This window comes from Quercus lobata, chromosome 5 (assembly GCF_001633185.2).
Source record: "Quercus lobata isolate SW786 chromosome 5, ValleyOak3.0 Primary Assembly, whole genome shotgun sequence".
Taxonomy (NCBI): Eukaryota; Viridiplantae; Streptophyta; class Magnoliopsida; order Fagales; family Fagaceae; genus Quercus; species Quercus lobata.
In genome coordinates, this window is record NC_044908.1 from 46,999,717 (window position 1) to 47,019,070 (window position 19,354).

At 39.1% G+C, this 19,354-nt stretch overlaps 1 protein-coding gene across 1 annotated transcript; it reads right to left on the bottom strand.

Annotated features, from left to right (window-relative positions):
* Nucleotides 1-16,175: 16,175 nt before the first annotated feature.
* LOC115990578 lies at nucleotides 16,176-17,000 on the bottom strand. Its single transcript, XM_031114393.1, has one exon. It carries the CDS (start codon nucleotides 16,998-17,000, stop codon nucleotides 16,176-16,178), a length of 825 nt encoding a protein of 274 aa, XP_030970253.1.
* Between the last annotated feature and the right edge of the window lie 2,354 nt (nucleotides 17,001-19,354).

Genomic DNA, 19,354 nt, shown 5'->3' on the forward strand with positions numbered 1-19,354 from the left:
TGCCGGCCCTTATAGCGTGACCGATCGCCTGGAAAGAGCTGCTTAAAGGTTGATAGCCCAAAACTAGATGAGCCGCACGCAATTGTCCGTCCTCGGAAACGTAAATCTCCGACCTAAGAAGGTAGTTCAACGCTGGCACGTTCACAAGGCTAAGCCGAGGAGCTACGTGAGATTTATCTGCAAACAACCAAGAAGAGTGGGGTTAGTTCAAGAAATCTACCAGTTATAAGGAAAGCAGTAAAAATAAACCCTCAACACTAATTCCTCTCCCAACAAGGACCGATCCCAAAGGACGCCGCACCTGGGTTTCCTGCCCGAGTTGGACAATGAATACCGTCGAACCACTCCCCAGAAGCAATGAGGAAGTCATTCTTCACGGTCTTATTGGATACCGGGAGACAAGAGATCAACCTAACGTCCTCGTTCCGGGATTTAAGATAATACCCCTCATCCCCGAGGCGGTGACACTCGTACAGATAGGCCACATCGTGCCAAGTAAGGCCTAGGTTCATCCGCTCATCTAGGACATCTACACAGCCTAATATCTTGAACATATTTGGGGCACACTGTTGCGGCGCCAACCTATGGTTGAACAAGTATTCCCTGGTAATCCTACGCATGGGAAGTGTCATCCCTCCCTCTATGAAAGCAATCATGGGGATGACAACTTCTCCCAGACGTTTATCTGTCACTATTCCTTCAAGAGGACAGTACCGCAGCCCAACCCCCGGGGGGATGCGGTATTTAGCCCTAAAGACCTCCATAGCGGCCGGAGTATTTACTAGTTTCTCGAACCTACCCATCTGAACTGGACTGGGAAACGAAAGTAAAGATTGAGCAGAAAAGAAGGGTCCGAGGAGAGAATTGAAACGACGAGATGAGCGAAATGTACTGGTACCTTCACAAAACGCTTGATGGGATGCCTGGAAATCACTCGTAAACGAGACGTTTCGCAGAAAATGGTCACGGCGGCGTAAAGGGCGCAAGTGCTTGTATGTCTCTGGGTTTCGCTGTAGATCTCTGGAGTCCTTTGAGGTTTATGAAAAGCAGATAAAAGAAGGAGCTGAACCCCCCCCTGACGCCTTATATAGTCAGGAGGAGAGAGAGGAAATCACTCCTGCCTAAAAATACGCGAATGAACGATGGTCGTTCGATCCGCGCCGCACCGTTGGATGAAGGGAACATAACGCCTCCAGAAATTAATGGCCACGCCTCGAAAATTGTGGCACGTCAAAGGTCACGATCTGCACACGCGCCCCAGGTCCTCCTTATCCCTATCCACTCATTAACATCAAAACCCCGCTTTTCTCCTCGGAAGGAGATAAAAACCGGAGTTTTGAGGGGCTATTGTGGGGCCCGGCCCAAAAATAATGGGCCACTCCAAATCCAGGCCCCTCCGAGGAGCTTCCTTTCCGAGGAGAGGCCACACATGAAGCGTTACTCAATCCCAGCAACGCCCAAGAAGCCTATCCGAGGAGAAACTCCTCCTCGGATACCACGAAGCCCAGACCAAGAGCCATCCCCAACCAATTCAGTTCACCCTCCAGACATATAAAATGAATAAAATCCAAAATATCCCTCGAAAAGCTACCACCACATTAATTGCGCCCCAACCAACCTCTTGGCCGCATTAATGAGGAAAAGACCCCTGAACAGTACCGCCTTAGCCTCTGCAACTCACAAAGGGAGTGGTGAGGGCGGCTGATGGGACAGGCGCTCAAGTGGATGCTTAGATGATCAACAGGTGTAAGGTTTAGATGAAAGAAGGAGAGCTATATAATGTAATACAGTCCCCCAAAGAAGGGGACGGAAAAAACTGTATGAAGACCTAAAGAGAAAAGGAATAGGAGACTTGAGAAATCTTCCCCGTGTCTTTTATCTTCTGCAACCACTTTATCCATGCATTCGACCGTACAGGCTCACTGAAGCCAAGTTCTTTCACCCATTCTCTACGAACATTCATTGTGGGTTGCGTCTTGGGTCAAAGCCTGATCATTAGAATTTGGGCCAAGAAAATCGTGCAACCACAGCTTACAACTCATTGCTTTTCTTTCCTTTGATTACAATATTACGGTGATTTTCTTTTATTACAATATTATAGTAGAACGCAAATTGTGAAATTAGAACACAAACTATGAAATTTGGGTAAGTATCAAATTGTGTAAAAAAACACAAATTGTGCAATTTGGATAAATATCAAACTATGTTACTATACTATTAATCAATAAAACTATGAACGTATTAATTAATTATATTGCACTTAACTCTATTTCAAAGCATAAAATATATATGTAAAGGAGAGTGATTGACCATTATATATAACCATATTACTAATGTATTTGTAAATAAATTAAATTAAAAAAAAAAAAAACCTCTGATTGGATCATTATAGGACATTGTAAGGACCTAACAGTTTGTAGCCCAAGCCCACTTAGAGTAATGGGTTGTGCCTTTCAAACATGGCCCAAATCAATAGAATTTGTAAGAGGAGGGAAAGAACAACAACAATGGGCTCTGCTCGAGGACAGCTACAAGGAAGAATCAGGTTTGTATTCAGAAGTAAATGAGTATCAGGCTCTACACAAGTGCTCTCCCAAGGAGACTAAGTTTGTATAAAAAGTAGTACCGTTCACTTTGTTCTCTCAATGTTCTTCCTTCTGTTTCTTTTCTCTTTTTTCCCATGCCCTTTCCAATGCTCTCTTCTTTCCTTATATACCTCTACCTCCATCACATCTTCACCATCCAATTCTACTTAACCTCCCTCCTTTTTTGACACTTGTTACATTTCACATCTGAAGAAGATGGTAAAAAGAATCTGCCTAGCTGTGGCTTACACTATTTAGGTCACTTCCTCATTAATGCGGCTGATAAAGTTGTTGTCTACCATTTAATGCGGATGCAACATGCTACACCAGGCCAAAAGCTTCCCTACTCCCCTCTAACTTCCACTCTCTTCAGATCCTAGCTCCCACTTAGAATACTACAGAGTACCATGATTCATTTCTTCTCCTCCTTGGGCAGCTTCCTCCCTTGGGCCCGTGGCTTGCAACATTTCCATGTCAATGCTGCGACCTTTCGACTTCATCCTATGTCCTTGAGCCAATGCTGCGACCCTTCAACTTCATCCTCGGTCCTCAGGCACCCACAGACATTATTGACTTTGTCACATGTATACTCTTAACCTAATAATTTTTTTGTTATTAGTGATAATTGTTCCATTTTTCTCAATCTCATCTCTTCCATATGAAATTATCCCTAACAATTGTTGTGCTTTTCTACTACAAGTTCTTTTCTTTTTTTCCAAGAAAATACATTTTTTTAAATTAAATGATATTATTGGCGATTAATAATACCTGCTAATGTTAACAGCATTTCTTATAATTTTTTCTTTGAAGGATTAAATATAACTTCATAACTCTCGTTTAAAGCAAAAAAACAAAACAACTTGAGAGTTGAGAAGTGAGAAGTGAGAGCCTTTCCTATTTAATTTATTTATTTTGGTTTTTAGTTATTTGAATTTTTGAATTTATTTATTTTGGTTTTTAGTTTTTTGAATTTTTGTATTTATTTATTTTGGTTTTTAGGTATTTGAATTTTTAATTTATTTATTTTGGTTTTTAGGTATTTGAATTTTTTTGTTATGGGTGTGTACTTAGTGGCTACATTATAGGACTAAGTGGCTATCTTTTAGGATTAAAAAATAATAATAATAAAATAAAACTTGATAACTCTCGTTTAAAAACAAAATAATGTGAGAGATTTTCCTATTTAATTTTTTTTTTTTTTTTGGTTTTTTAGGCATTGAAATTTTTGTTATAGATGTGTACTTAATTAGTGACTACACTATAGGACTTATCACACCCCTAGGTTTTTTATGTGATTGGAAAATATAGTAATCTCATATTATAATGAATCAAAACTATTAGCATTTAAAAAAAAAAATAGAAGAGCCTCTGAGAAGCGCGTAAAAATTACGAAATACTAGCCTCTAAGCATGCACTCACGCGCATGCTCAAAGGCTCTTTTATTTTTTTGATAAAAGTTAATAATTTACATCCATTATAATTTGAGATTATTACATTTTTCAATCACAAAAAAATACCTAAAGATGTGATGAGTGTTTTTTGCCTCTTGTCTTTTATCTTATAAGAAAGGGAAACAAAACAAGATGAATGGTAGAAATTGAAATTTTTGTAATTTCTACTACGTACAGGGAGTGGGAGATAGGGGCGGATGTAGCCAAGTGGATCAAGGCAATGGATTGTGAATCCACCATGCGCGGGTTTAATTCCCATCATTTGCCCATAAAAATAAATAACATAACTCCTCTTTTTTATGCTTTTGTGGGAGAAATATTTTTTTCATCACACTCCTAGGTATTTTTGTGATTGGAAAATTGAAAAAATTTAGCTACAAAATTGGTTATAGCTTAAGGCTACAACCTTACTCAATAAAATAAATATTACTACATATTTTGAAAATCTAACTATCATTCTTCATACAACTATCTAATTTTGTGTTGATTGGATATTTTTTACTCTATGATCTATAAACTTATATTTTATGCATAATTTTAAACTACAAAAACTTACAATTTAAATAATTTATAGATAACATAGCTATTGATTTTTAATTTTTTAGAAATTTTACAAGTATGGAGGATATAAAAAGAAAATGTAATCCAGTGATAAATTTGTTAAATTCACATCTAATAAAAAGATATTGAGGAAAGTTATAATTTTAGACTATAATTAATTTTGTACCTAAACTTTGTCTTTGAAAAATATAATAATCCCAAATTATAATAAAAAGTAAATTATTAACTTTTATTGAAAAAATAGGAAAGCTTCAAAGCAAACACGCTTTATGCAAGCACTAAGGCTAGTTTTATTTTAAGAAACAATAACCATAAAAGTAAACTTTAATTAATTATACTGATGAGCCAATAATTGAGGTGCACACAAGATAACGATGAGCCAATAATTTAGCCTGCCGTAAAACGATTACATCATGACTACAGTGGCAGCCACACATACTTTGCGTTTGCGAGACCATCAAAGGCATGAAATCCCCTTTTTTGTTATGAAAAGTCATTGGACACCGTATTGTTAGTAAATTACCAAAACACCTCGTCCTTCATTACCCAACAACCAAACCCCATTGGTTGGTGACCCAACGGATATAATAGACTTTTACCTTTCAATAGTTTTTGCCTACATAAAGTTATTTATTCATTCCAACATCACTCCCATTAATATTTTTATAATAGAAAATGTATCATGTTTTAATTAATTAAGTTTAAATTCATCAACATATCATGTATAGTTATGTAAAATTATATAATTGTATAAATTTATATTGATACTATTCATTTTATATTTAGTTTTGTAATTATTTTTTTACTTATCTTTAAAGATAAAGAAGGAGAATAAATAGTAATTATTGCGTATAAGGAAAGAAAAATAATTTTAAAATTCTATTTTAATGAAATGTATGTAAAACATATATTTTTATATTAAAATAGATAAAAAAAAAAAAAATTTGTAGGAGTCAATATGAACGTTCTAAATTTACACACTCACTACTGTTTATCCGTCCTCAGACCAATCAACGTTTTCAGCCAAAACCCAAGGCCCAATATACAAATTTGGGCCCTTATCCCTACAGCTACCTTTTAGGATTAAAAATAACTTGATAAATCTCTATAAAAAAAATTAATTAATTAATTTACGATCACGAACCTTTCCCATACTTTCTCTTGGTAGGAATTTGAAGCTTTTGTTATGCTTGTATACTATGTGGCCTACATTTTAGGACTAAAAAAACTTGACAATGTGAGAGGCTTTCCCAAAATAATAATAATAATAATTTTTATAGATATTTCATACTTTTGTTATGGATGTGTACTAAGTGGCTACATTTTAGGATTTTAAAAAAAAAAAAAAAACCTTGATAACTCTTGTTAAAAAAAAAATCACAATCATGAGCCTTTCCCATATAAAAAGATTAATACTATTTAATTTTTTTTTTCTTTTTAGATATTTGAAACTTTTGTACTAGAATTGTGCCAGTTTTTATTTTTTTAACCTACTTTTGGGCTTGGGTTCAAAAAAATAAAAGATGCACCAAAAAAAGTTTATGTGGCTTGATATTAAATTTTGAGAATAGGCGGACTTCTCAATCAGCATTCTTGGTGTTTTAAAAAATTAATACTTTTAATTTGTTGGTTTTGTTTTTTTAGGCAATTGAAACTTTTGTATTAGAATTGCATCGATTTATAAAAATAAAATAAAAACTTCTGGGTCTGGGATAAAAAAATAATAGATGCCCCAAAATACAAAAAATAAAAATTATGTGACTTGATATTAACTTTGAGAATAAGTGGACTTTTTAAACGGTATTCATTGTGTTTAAAAAATTTTAATGCAATTATAAAAATAACTTCACAATTCCCATTACAAATGAAAAAAAAAAGAAAAAAAAAATCATAACATGAGAGCCTCTCCTATAAAAAAAATTAATACTATTTAATAGTTGGGGGTAGGAAATTTCAACCAATTGAGTTATTAGTAACAATTTGCATCAATTATAGTTTGGGATTACTACATTTTCCAATCACAAAAAAGAAAACTAGGGGTGTGATTTTATGAAAAATTATTTCACCCAAAAAGGTATAATGCTCATCACAACCCTAGATTTCTTTTTGTGATTAAAAAAATTGTAGTAATCTCAAATTATAATTGATTCAAATTATTAATGTGGGGCCCAGCAATTCGTGGACCAGGCCCATTTGCCCTTAGAAAGTCCGAGGGCCCAATCCGAGGAGAACTGTGGCCCAAGCTCCATGACGCCGAGCACGGACCAATTTTTGGGAGGCAGCCGAGGACAGTCTAGTCCTCGGCAGGCCCATAATCCGCCCAGAATAAAGGGATAAATTCGTAAGGAAATCCAAAATACCTTGGGGCGATTACCCTAAATACCCTTCTGGATAAGGCCCAATGCCTGGCAGAACCGTACTCTACAGCTTTATCAAGTCATCCCCAACAATTCCGGGATTAGACTGATGAGACCAATGTCAGTATTTGTAAAGACTGACCCTACACGTGGACGAAGGACATCGAACGCACACTAGTATAAAAGAAGAAGTAAGTGGATCTAGCAAAGGGGGAAGGAGAAAAAAAAAGGAGACTTCATGAGGAAGATCGCCGGAACGATCCATGCACAGAACAGAGAAAGTCCTCCGTTGGACAGCCGGAAAGGACCACAAGGGTCCTCGGATCAAGTCCGAGGATCCCATTCTCAGAGGTGGCAGTATGGCGGGGCTTTAAACGTTTAGGCCCAGTCCATTTTCCACAGGGATCTTTCTGAAATCCAAACCGGACCATCCCCCCGTGACCAAGCCCAAGCTTTTCAAGCCCACTCTCTACAAATCGTATTGTGAGGGATCTCTCCCGCGTGAACCCGAAAATGTCACTGGGCCGCGCAGGAATCGTGTCCTTACAATTAACATTTACCAAAAAAATAGAAAAACCTCTGAATACGTGCATGAGCGCGTACTCAAAGGCTAGTCAATGTTTAACTATTTTATTGATATGAGAAACACCACAATTTCTTTATTACTTATCAAGTTGTCCTAATTTTATTAAATAATTTTCTGAAAGGTATTCAAAAGCTCTATCATTTAATGATGGCAAGTGTTTTGGGGATTTCTCATCCCTCTTTCTTATTTTGTTTTTCTTTTGATAATTGATATTGCATTGAAATATAATTGCATAATTTAGACATGAAGCTAATCTGTGTTACATTTTTTTATAGGTATCATAGATGCTTTTGTGTGTTGAAATAGAAGCAACAACATGAAAGAAAATTTTACCTGGTAATCCTAATGTGTAGTGTAGATGAAATAGTCCTATAGATACAGAATTCGGGCTTGAACTTTATCAACTTTCTTTTCAAGAATGATGCACTCTCTCAATTGGCTTAGCAAATACTCACAATTTTTTTTTTTTTTTTGAATAACCGGTTTCCCTTGCTCCTTAATCTCATCTCACATTTGTTTTTTTTTTTTTTTTCCTCAAATATATTTGTTTTGAATTTGAAAAAAAAAAAAAACCTACTAAAAAGTAGAGATAAAACTCTTTCTCAATTCCCCTTAGTTCTATATTCTTTTTCTCTACACCATCATCATCATTTTTTCTAAATTCAAAATCCAAAAAAGAAAAAACCTTTACTTACAAAAACAAAAGTGCAGTTCTAATTGTTCCGGTTCAACAGGTATGTCAATATGCATTGCTCTTTTCTATTTTGTTTTTATAAAGAAATCAACGACCTTCTAATTATTTGGAATCTAGGTCTTCTTCATTTTCTTATTTCCTTATGATCATTTTCTTAAAAAATTTTACTATGCATTTGTGGGTTAAAGCTTACGACTCATTGCTTTTCTTTCCTTTGATTACAATATTATGGTGATTTTCTTTTATTACAATATTATAGTAGAACGCAAACTGTGAAATTAGAACACAAACTATGAAATTTGGGTAAGTATCAAATTGTGTAAAAAAACACAAATTGTGCAATTTGGATAAATATCTGATATCGCATAGAATCAGTAGGTTGAATGCTTCCGGCTTCGGTGGGCAACTGGTGATTGTGGAAGGCCTACAAAAGTGAACACGCAATCAAAATGGGATCGGAGTAGACCAGAAACACCCTCCAATGGCAAAGTTAGTTTATCACAGGAATGGAGTTCCAAATTTTTGGGAGTAAAGTATCAGAATGTTCTTACCTTCGTTTGGTTTAGACCGGCCCTTTATATAGAGACCTCGAGGACGATTATTTATCCAATAACTTCCCTAAGATTCGTGGAAGCCAATGAGTCCGGACATAACTTCCTCAACGGATACAGAAGTTGTAACCACTAACAGAAGTTAACTTATTCGAGGAACTCATGGCGATAATTATGAGTTTAGTAACCGTTCCAAAGTGTTGAAAGTTTCGTAAGTGTTGCATGTTCGTCCATCCATTATATGGACGATTCGGTCGTCCGTGGACATCTGATCATCGTCTATGGACGACCTCGTTATCATCCATGGGAGACTTCATAGTTCATGAGCTGTATTCTCGTCCATGAACATCTTTTCTTCTCCTTGGGTTATTCCTGATCTTGTTTGCTCTCTTGGTCCTAGACGATCCATATGGACGAATTGGAGGTGAACTAATTTTTTGCTATCCCATCAGTTGCCCCTTTGTTCAAAGGGTCGTCCAGGATATTGTCGTGATTTAACGTGTATTTATATGATTTTAACCAAGTTTTAATTTTTTATGAGCCACGTGTCGCGAAGCCGTTGGTTGGCTTGTTACGTCGATCTCGTTTCCCAAAGGAACCGCCACGTGTCAATTTTTGAATGGCGCGTGTCGTTTCACTGACCCTGTTTCTGGGGCCTATAAATAGTGCATTCCCTTCCTTGCCCCTCATTTTCCTCTCATTTTCCTTTCTGCCATCTCGTCCAAGAGCCTCGTCTAACTCTCCTCCTAGTTCTATCAGATACTTCCTCTTTCTTTTTAGGTTTTCATCTTAATCTTTTTTCATTTCAACCATGTCTTCATCTAGTAGTTTAGAGAAGGAGATAGACGAGTACCGGGACGATTCTTCTGGGAGTGAGGGTAGTGATGAGAGTAGTAAAGGTAGCTCGTCTTGTAGTGATTCTTCAGACAAGCATTATTCGTCTGGAGTTCCTGGCATTCCCTTGGAGGAATTTCAGGAACTACAACGTAGGATGGCTTCTGGATCTAGGGCTAGCTCGTCCAGACAGCCACCCAGCCCTCCTCAAGACGAGGAAGAGGATGAGGAAGACGTCATTTATAGTTGTGCCCCAGAGGTAGCATCCACCTTAGACGCTACCAAGTTAAAAACTCTTGTAGATAGATATTAGATTCCTAGGGAGCTTAACCCTCGTCTACCCAAGGCTGGAGAATGGTGTTGTTCTCCTTCCTCTGGTTTAGGGATATACACTTCCTATCTGTTAGATGGCCTTATGTTTCCTCTAAATTCCTTCTGCAGAGACCTTTTCCATAGATTGGGTATTGGACCTAACCAGCTCAACCCCAATGGTTGGAGGACGATAGTCGCTATGCAAGTGCTATGGCGTGAGGCACTAGAAGGGAACTGTCCAATTACGGTGGACGAGTTCCTTTACTGTTATAAGCCCTCGGAGATAAAGAAATCTGCTGGTTTTTACCAGTTCTCGTCCAGGGACTCTTATTACAGTTTAATAAAAGGCCGTAGCTTGTCTGATAGACTCTGGAAAAAGAATTTTTATTATTTTTGGAAATTGGGCTGGGGACCCAGCTAATGTGGGTAATCCCCCCTTCCCACCTTTTACCAGCCCTCTAGGTCGTCTTCGTCCTGAGGGTATGTTTCCTTTCCATTTTATTTTGTTTCTCTTTACATGTTTTCTATCTTTCAATCGTCTAACCCTTTCCTTTGGTGATGCAACTGTTATTCGTCCACGTTTGGATAAATTTTACCTGGATCGGAATGACGAAGTTCATACCTTCCCTGGGAGAACTTTTCACGATCTAGTTACTCTCAGTCGTCTAGCAACTTGGGAGCTTGGCCCAGTACCTACTGCTGAAAATCTCAGTTACGAAGAGACTAACCGTCGAAGTAAGTATCGCTCACTCTATTTCATTTCTTTTCTTTTTATTTTCTTTTTTCTTAAAATTTGATTTTTCTCATCGCAAGGATAACTACAATGAGGGAAAACAAAGAAAAAATCATAACTAGTGGGGACGAAGATGTTACTGCACCCCCAACTGCACCACCAGTTGTCCAAGTGACTTCCATCCATATAGGGAAGAGAAAGTCTAAGTCGATATCCAGTGTCGTGGACCTAGACGACCTTCCAAGTCATTGAGGTCCCAAGAAGCAAAGCCTGGTAAGGCTTCTCTTCCTAAGGTTTCCAAGGTCACACCCCCGACAGTAAACTTGGACGACCCTCCAGTTGATGTGGAGCCCGTCCAAACCATTCATCCCATCTAGACTAATCCTACCCCCCTCCAACCAAAACTCCTCGCAAGCCTCATCTGTCAGAGCCATCTAATCGTCCCTCTAACCTGGTGCTGGACAAGAGCTATGCATGGAGGACGTTCAAAGGAATCATTACTGACAATGAGGTCAATGAGTGTTACAATATGTCAGTGAAAGAGTTTGAATGTTCTGGTATCCATGATCTCTTTAAGGTAGTGTTTCACTCGTCCTCGTGTGTTTTTATTCAAAAAATTTTAAATGAGATGTCTAACTTCCCTTCGTCCATACACAGGCTATGTCAAAATTTTACACAATGACCTGTCAGGCTAAGGAGCTCGCTTCAGAGGCTAAGACTGCCAAGGATAAGGCTAAGGAGCTGAACAATGAAATTCTGCTAAAAAAGAGGGAGGTCCTTAGGTTGACTAAATATTTTAATCGTCTGCAAGGAAGTGAAAGGAAGCTAAAAAACGAGGTGGAAAAGCTTAAAGCTGATAATATAGAGAAAGATACTCGTATCATCTATCTCGAAGGACAAGTCTCTGAGTTTGTCTCGTCCTTAGAGAAAGCACGTGGAGAAGCCATAGCAGCCTTCAAGAAGTTTGTCGAGTACAAGAAAGGTCTAGACAGCCACCATGCAGCTGGCTATGAGGACTTTCGTGCTGATGCTAGGGAAACATATCCTGACTTGGACTTCGATTCTTTCAAGCTTCCCCTTGCTACTGAAAGTTCCTTGTTGCAGACGAGTTCTGAGGACGTCAACATAACGGACGATGCTAACAATGAAGTGACCCAGGACGATCCCAAGTCTAGCTTACCCAAGTGATTATATTTTCCTTAGAAAATTTATTTTACTTTTACTGGAAGTGCCCGTTGTTTTGGGCTTTGTTTTTGCTTCTTTTATTCAAGTTTATCCAAGTACAATTATCTTGTCTAAGATTATGGACGAGCCTTATATACAATCAGTTATATTTTCATAACTTTTAAGGGTTTTTTGGACGTGGGTTGTCCACCATTCTTTAAATTCTATGAACAAATGAATGTTTTCTATTTTCACCTTCCATTATGTTTGAATACATACATTTCCAGCTTTATGTATGAACTTTATTTTCATTATCCATATCATTTTTATCGCTGTGTGGTTCGTCCACTCAGGAAATCAGTTTATCTCGCCTTGAGTATATGGGTGAATTTCTTATTACATTACTGAAATAGAGCAAATTGAATCCTGTAGCCATCAAGTGCAGCTCGTCTATGAATGACGTTCTTCTTGGCTAGCTTTATTCGTTATTCAAATTTAGGGACGATCATATTTCCGTCCTTGGTAAAATTGTTCCCAGCAATTTCTCGTCCATGTATTGGATTGTTATGCTGGTTAGATACGTCTATGGGCTTGTGCTTTTGCACAATCTTTGTTCGTCCATGATTTGGACGATCATTCCTTAGGTTTCATCTCTTCTTAAGCTTTAGACGGACATACCTTGGGTTTATTCTTTGTTGTTTTATTTTTCGTTTAAGGAAAGCTTATGGACGATACATCTTTGCATCCAAGGATTTTATTCGTCCATGCTCGTTTCACCTCTCGTGGATCATTCTAAATGAATTTACAAAAATAAAGGATTCCCATACAATTATGTATATACTTGAAAATACATCATATATATATTCGGAAATCCAAACTTATGCAAAAATTCGTCCACAGACATGGCACATGCTTGAGAGCTAGTGCCTTTAGGGAATTAAAAATACTTACACACAAATTCGTCCATGAATAGTACAAAAGTGAAACACTAATGTACTTTCTAGGGGATTATTAGAATACTCAAAACACATAGTAGTAATAAACAAACAAACACAAGAATACTAAATTCCACTCGTCCGTGGCCACTTTCGTCCAGAGTCAGCATTTATTGATAGTATTTCCTTAGGTGCTCAACATTCCAAGGGTGTTCTAGCCTCCGTCCATCCAAAGCTTCCAAATAATAGGATCCTTGCCTCTTGCAGTTGATAACCCTATAAGATCCTTCCCAATTTGGCCCCAGTTTCCCATAGGCCGGGTTTCTTGTTGCCAAGGTAACCCTCTTCAGGACGAGATCCCCAATATTGAAGCGTCTGGGCTTCACCATGGCATCATATTGTCTTGCCATAAGATTTTTGTATCTTACTGTTCTCTGTTCTACATCCATCCTCACCTCGTCCATAAGGTCAAGGTTATGACGGAGCTGTTCTTCATTTTCTTCAGCTTGATACTTCTTCACCTTGTGGCTGGCCATATGTACTTCTGCTGGTATAATCGCCGCACTTCCATAGGCTAGTTTAAAAGGAGTTTCCCCTGTGGGAGTTCTCACTGTCGTTCTGTAAACCCACAAAACACCTGGTAACTCATCCGGCCATACTCCCTTTGCTCCTTCAAGCCGAGTCTTGATGATCTTCAACAAGGATCGGTTTGCTACTTCTGCCTGGCCATTGGCCTGTGGGTGGGAGGGTGAGGAGTAATGCTTCTTGATTCCAAGTTGTTCACAAAATTCCCTGAAAGGTATGTTGTCGAACTGTCATCCATTGTCAGACACTAGTACCCTAGGTACCCCGAATCTGCATACAATGTTCTTCCAAACGAAGTTCTTGACATTCTGTTGTTTAATTTTTGTCAAGGGTTCGGCTTCCACCCATTTAGTGAAATAATCTATTCCTACCACCAAAAACTTCATTTGCCTAGTTCCAGTTGAAAAGGGCCCCAAAATATCAAATCCCCATTGTGTGAAAGGTCAAGGGGCCATCATTGGTGTAAGATACTTTGCTGGCTATCTAGGAATGTTACTGAAGCGCTGACATTGATCACATACCTTAACATATGCCTTAGCATTAGTTTGGATGGTTGGCCAATAGTATCCGCTATAGATGACTTTATGGACGAGTGATCTGGCTTTTGAATGGTTATCACATGCTCCTTCGTGAACCTCCCTCAACATGTAATTCGCCTCGTCTGGAGCTAAACACCTTGGGAAACGCTAGGAAAAACCTCTTTTGTATAACACTTCGTCCATAAGGATGTACTTGGTTGATTTAACCCTGAGCTTTCTGGCTTCGTCCTTCTCCTCTAGAAGCCTTCCGTCCTTCAAGTATGACACTATTGGGGTCATCCAATTTTCATCACCCTCTATCTACAACATTTTTGGAAGGTCTATACTTGGCATGTATTGTACTTCATCCAACTCGTCCATTGCTTCATTCGCGGAGGCTTCCTTTGCCAAAGTATCTGCTTCCACATTCTCTTCCCTTGGGATTTGAATGAAATCAGCTTCTTTGAATTTCTTCACAAGGCGTACTACCTTCTTTAAATATCTCTTTATTCTGTCTTCCTTAGCTTCACATGTCCCATTTACTTGGCCTATGACCAACTGAGAGTCTCCCAAGACAAGTATTAAGTCTGCTTCTATAGATTTAGCCAACTCCAACCCCTTTAAAAGGGCTTCATATTCCACTTCATTATTAGTGGTTGGTATTGCAAACGAACCTTGTGCTTTAATTTGTCTCCTTCTTGTGACTATAAAACAACTCCTATACCTCCAACATGCAGTGTAGACGATCCATCTACATGGACGACCCATTTTTTATTGTCCTCTCTTCCATCTAAGTCCTCATAACTTGGAGTGAACTCTGTAATGAAATCTGCCAGGGCTTGGGCCTTTATTGCATTTCTCGGTTGGTACCGAATGTCAAATTCACTAAGTTCGACTGCCCATTGAATCAGTGTATCTTGCAACTTCCAGCTTGTTCATTGCCTTCTTGAACGAATGGTCCGTCATAACATTGATGACATGAACTTGGAAGTAATGTCTTAACTTTCTAGAAGCTGTTATTAGTGCAAAAGCCAACTTCTCTATTAGTGGGTACCTTCCTTCTGCTCCTCTGAGTACTTGGCTAGTGTAATACACGGGTTTTTGCACATTTCCTTCCTCCCTGATTAGCGCTGAACTCACGGCATGTGGAGACACCGCTAAGTATAGATATAGTTCCTCTCCTTGCACGGACGGACTTAATAATGGAGTCGTAGTGAGATAATCCTTCAAATCTTGGAAGGCCTTTTGACATTCGTCCGTCCATTTGAATGCCTTCCTGAGAACTTTGAAGAAGGGTAAACATTTGTCTGTGGCTTTCCAAACAAACCTGTTCAAAGCAGCAACTCGCCCAGTGAGGGATTGGACTTTCTTGATATTCTTCGGTGGTTCCATGTTCAATATGGCCTGGATCTTGTCTGGATTCGCTTCAATTCCTCTTTGCGAAACCATGAACCCCAGAAACTTTCCCGACGATACTCTGAATGCACATTTACTTGGGTTCAGTTTCATCTTATATCACCTAAGTGTTTCAAAGGTTTCCTGTAGATCGTCCAAATGGCTTCCCTCGTCTAGGCTCTTCACAAGCATATCGTCAACATAGACCTCTACATTCTGTCCTAGCTGTGGACGGAACATGTGATTAACCAACTTTTGATAAGTTGCCCCTGCATTTTTTTAGACCAAGGGGCATCACCTTATAGCAAAACAAACCTTAACTGGTAATAAAGGAGGTCTTTTCCTGGTCAACCTCGTCCATCTTTATCTGATTATATCTTGAGAAGGCATCCATGAAGCTCAACAACTGATGGCCAGCTGTAGAATCCACCAATTGATGAATGCGTGACAAAGGATAACTATCCTTAAGGCAAGCCTTGTTCAAATCAGTGAAGTCTACGCACATTCTCTACTTGCCATTTGCTTTCTTCACCATCACCACATTGGCTAACCAATTCGGGTAAAAGACTTCCTTAATAAACTGTGTTTTGGTTAGTTTTTGAACCTCTTCCTTGATTGCCTTATCTCGCTTAGGAGTAAACACCCTCTTCTTCCGATGAACAGGCTTAGAAAAGGAGTACACATTAAATCGATGAGTGATTACACTTGGATCGATTCCTGACATGTCGTCATGACTCTAAGCAAAAACATATACTCTTCCTCAGGAATTGGATGAGGTCTTTTCTTGCCTTCTCCTTCATACTTGTTCCAATTCTGGTGAATTTCTCGAGATCATATTCTTGCAAAAAAACATCTTCCAGCACTTCAGTGGGCTCTGCAACAACCCTTCTTTCCTCAATACTCATTGTCTGCACCTACTCGTCCAAAGCCATCATGGCTAAATAACATTCTCTAACTGCCAACTGATCTCCTTGTGCTTGTCCTATCCCATACTCCGTAAGAAATTTGACTGATAGATGGTAGGTAGATGTTATCACCTTCCAACTGTTCAAAGTTGGTCTTCCAATAATAGCATTGTATGAGGACGAACAATCCACCACGAGGAAATTGACTTCCTTAGTTATCTGCTGCAGGTATGATCCCACCACTACAGGTAATGTAATGGTGCCTACGGGTTGCACCTTCATTCCTCCAAACCCTATCAATGGTGAACACACTGGACAAAGTTGATCCCGCCCAAACCTCATCTGTTGGAAGGCAGGGTAATACAATATATCTGCTGAACTTCCATTATCTACCAACACTCTCTTGGTTGTATAATCTGCAATAAGCAGAGTAATGACAATTGCATCGTCATGCGGGTGATGGATCATTTCAGCCTTTTCGTCGGTGAATAAAATAGCCGGCTCGTCCATTGATCTCGTCCTTGGGGATCGTCCAGAGAGTTTGACGTTTTGCACCACTTTGAGATACGTCTTCTTTGACTTGGAAGACTGCCCCGTCGAAGTCCCTCTTATGATAACCCTTATCTCTCCTAGTGGGGGCTGGGACGATTCTTCCATCTTTCCCTTCAACTTCTCATCTTTATGATCTCTTCCAACAAAGTGCCTCAATTTTCCTTGTCTAATGAGATTCTCGATTTGCTGTTTCAGGTCATAACATTCGTCCGTGCCATGCCTATGGTCCCTATGGAAGCGACAATATTTATTCTTATTACGCTTATTGGGATCTCCATTCATCTTCTCCGGCCACTTTAAAGAAGGCTCATCTTTGATTTGCATGAGCACCTGATCGAGTGAAGCGTTTAGGGGCGTGTAGTTCCGACTTCTTCCTAAGGGACCCGTCTTCCTATTATCTCGTTCCTTCTTATCTTCCGTTCATCCCTTCTTTGGACGAGGGCCTTGTTCCAAGTGGCGTGTAGGGTGCGCTTCCATCCTTTCAGCTCTTTTCCTCTTCTTGGCTATGATCACATCTTCTGCATTCATAAAATTCTAGGCCGAATGGACGAGCTCAGCCATGGATTGAGGCTTCTTCTCATATAGCTTGTGGATAAATAAATCAGAATTAACCCCATTATGGAAGGCCGCCAAGAGTAGCTTGTCATCCACCTCGTCCATGGTTAGGGCTTCCCTGTTAATACGAGTGATAAAGGAGCGCAAGCTTTCATTCTTTCCTTGTTCTATGGTTAACAAACTGGACGAAGAGCGTTTATGCCTCTGCCCTCCGATGAAATTATTGACAAACAACTTACTTAATTCTTCAAATGAACTCACTGTGTTCGAGGATATTTTGCTGAACCACACTCGCGCCAGTCCTTTGAGAGTGGTAGGGAAGGCTTTACACATAATCTCGTCCGGGACTCCTTGAAGGTGCATAGTATTCTTGAAAGTTGCTATGTGATCAAATGGGTCACGTGCTCCATCGTATGAATCCAATGAAGACATCTTGAACTTTGGGGGTAAGGGGTGACCGTTGATGGAAGCCATGAAAGGGGAACCTGTTCGGTGGACTAGATCCTCCACTGGATTTGCCCTTCTCATGTTCTCCCTCATCTCCGCCATAACCTTTCTCATCTGATCCATTTCCTTCTCCAGTTGTGGCACCCTTCTAGATGTGGTATCCCTTGATTGGTTTTCTGGTTCAACAATTTCCCTATCTTCCTGATTTTGGGCTTGACCTTCAGCGTACCCCTTGTAGCGTTGCTTCTTCAAATTAATCTCCTTGGTCAATTCTTGATTCTGTCGAGTTAACTCCGCCATAGCGGCTGCCATAGAATGCATGTGTTGAACAGAGGATTGTGGCATCACTAGGGCTAATTGACGGTCACGTTGGGGATTGCTTGAAGCATCCCTACTCTCTTAATGGACTAGGCTGGTAACCCTTGACTTGGTTCGAACCATTCAACCCTTTGTCGTAAAAAGACAAATTGCAAAGCAGTCGGACTGTCTTTCCCACAAACAACGCCAACTGATATCGCATAGAATCAGTAGGTTGAACACTCCGGCTTCGGTGGGCTACTGGCGATTGTGGAAGGCCAACAAAAGTGAACACGCAATTAAAAAGGGATCGGATTAGACTGGCCAAACACCCTCCGATGGCAAAGTTAGTCTCTCACAGGAATGGAGTTCCAACTTTTTGGGAGTAAAGTATCAGAATGTTCTTACCTTCGTTTGGTTCAGACCGGCCCTTTATATAGAGACCCTGGGGATGGTTATTTATCCAATAACTTCCCCAAGATTCGTGGAAGCCAATGAGTCCGGACATAACTTCCTCAACGGATACAGAAGTTGTAACTGCTAACAGAAGTTAATTTATTCGAGGAACTCATGGAGATAATTATGGGTTTAGTAACCATTCCAAAGTGTTGAAAGTTTCGTAAGTGTTGCATGTTCGTCCGTCCATTATATGGACGATTCGGTCGTTCGTGGACATCTTATCATCATCCATGGACGACCTCGTTATCGTCCATGGGAGACTTCATAGTTCATGAGTTGTATTCTCATCCATGAACATCTTTTCTTCTCCTTGGGTTATTCCTGATCTTGTTTGCTCTCTTGGTCCTAGACGATCCGTATGGACGAATTGGAGGTGAACTAATTTTTCGCTATCCCATCAATATCAAACTATGTTACTATACTATTAATCAATAAAACTATGAACGTATTAATTAATTATATTGCACTTAACTCTATTTCAAAGCATAAAATATATATGTAAAGGAGAGTGATTGACCATTATATACAACCATATTACTAATGTTTTTGTAAATAAATTAAAATTTAAAAAAAAAAAAAAAAAAAAAAAACCTCTGATTGGATCATTATAGGACATTGTAAGGACCTAAAAGTTTGTAGCCCAAGCCCACTTAGAGTAGTGGGTTGTGCCTTCAAACCTGGCCCAAATCAATAAAATTTGTAAGAGGAGGGAAAGAACAACAACAATGGGCTCTGCCCGAGGACAGCTATAAGGAAGAATCAAGTTTGTATTCAGAAGTAAATGAGTATCAGGCTCTACACAAGTGATCCTGAGGAGACTGAGTTTGTATAAAAAGCAGTACTGTTCACTTTCTTCTCTCAATTTTCTTCCTTCTATT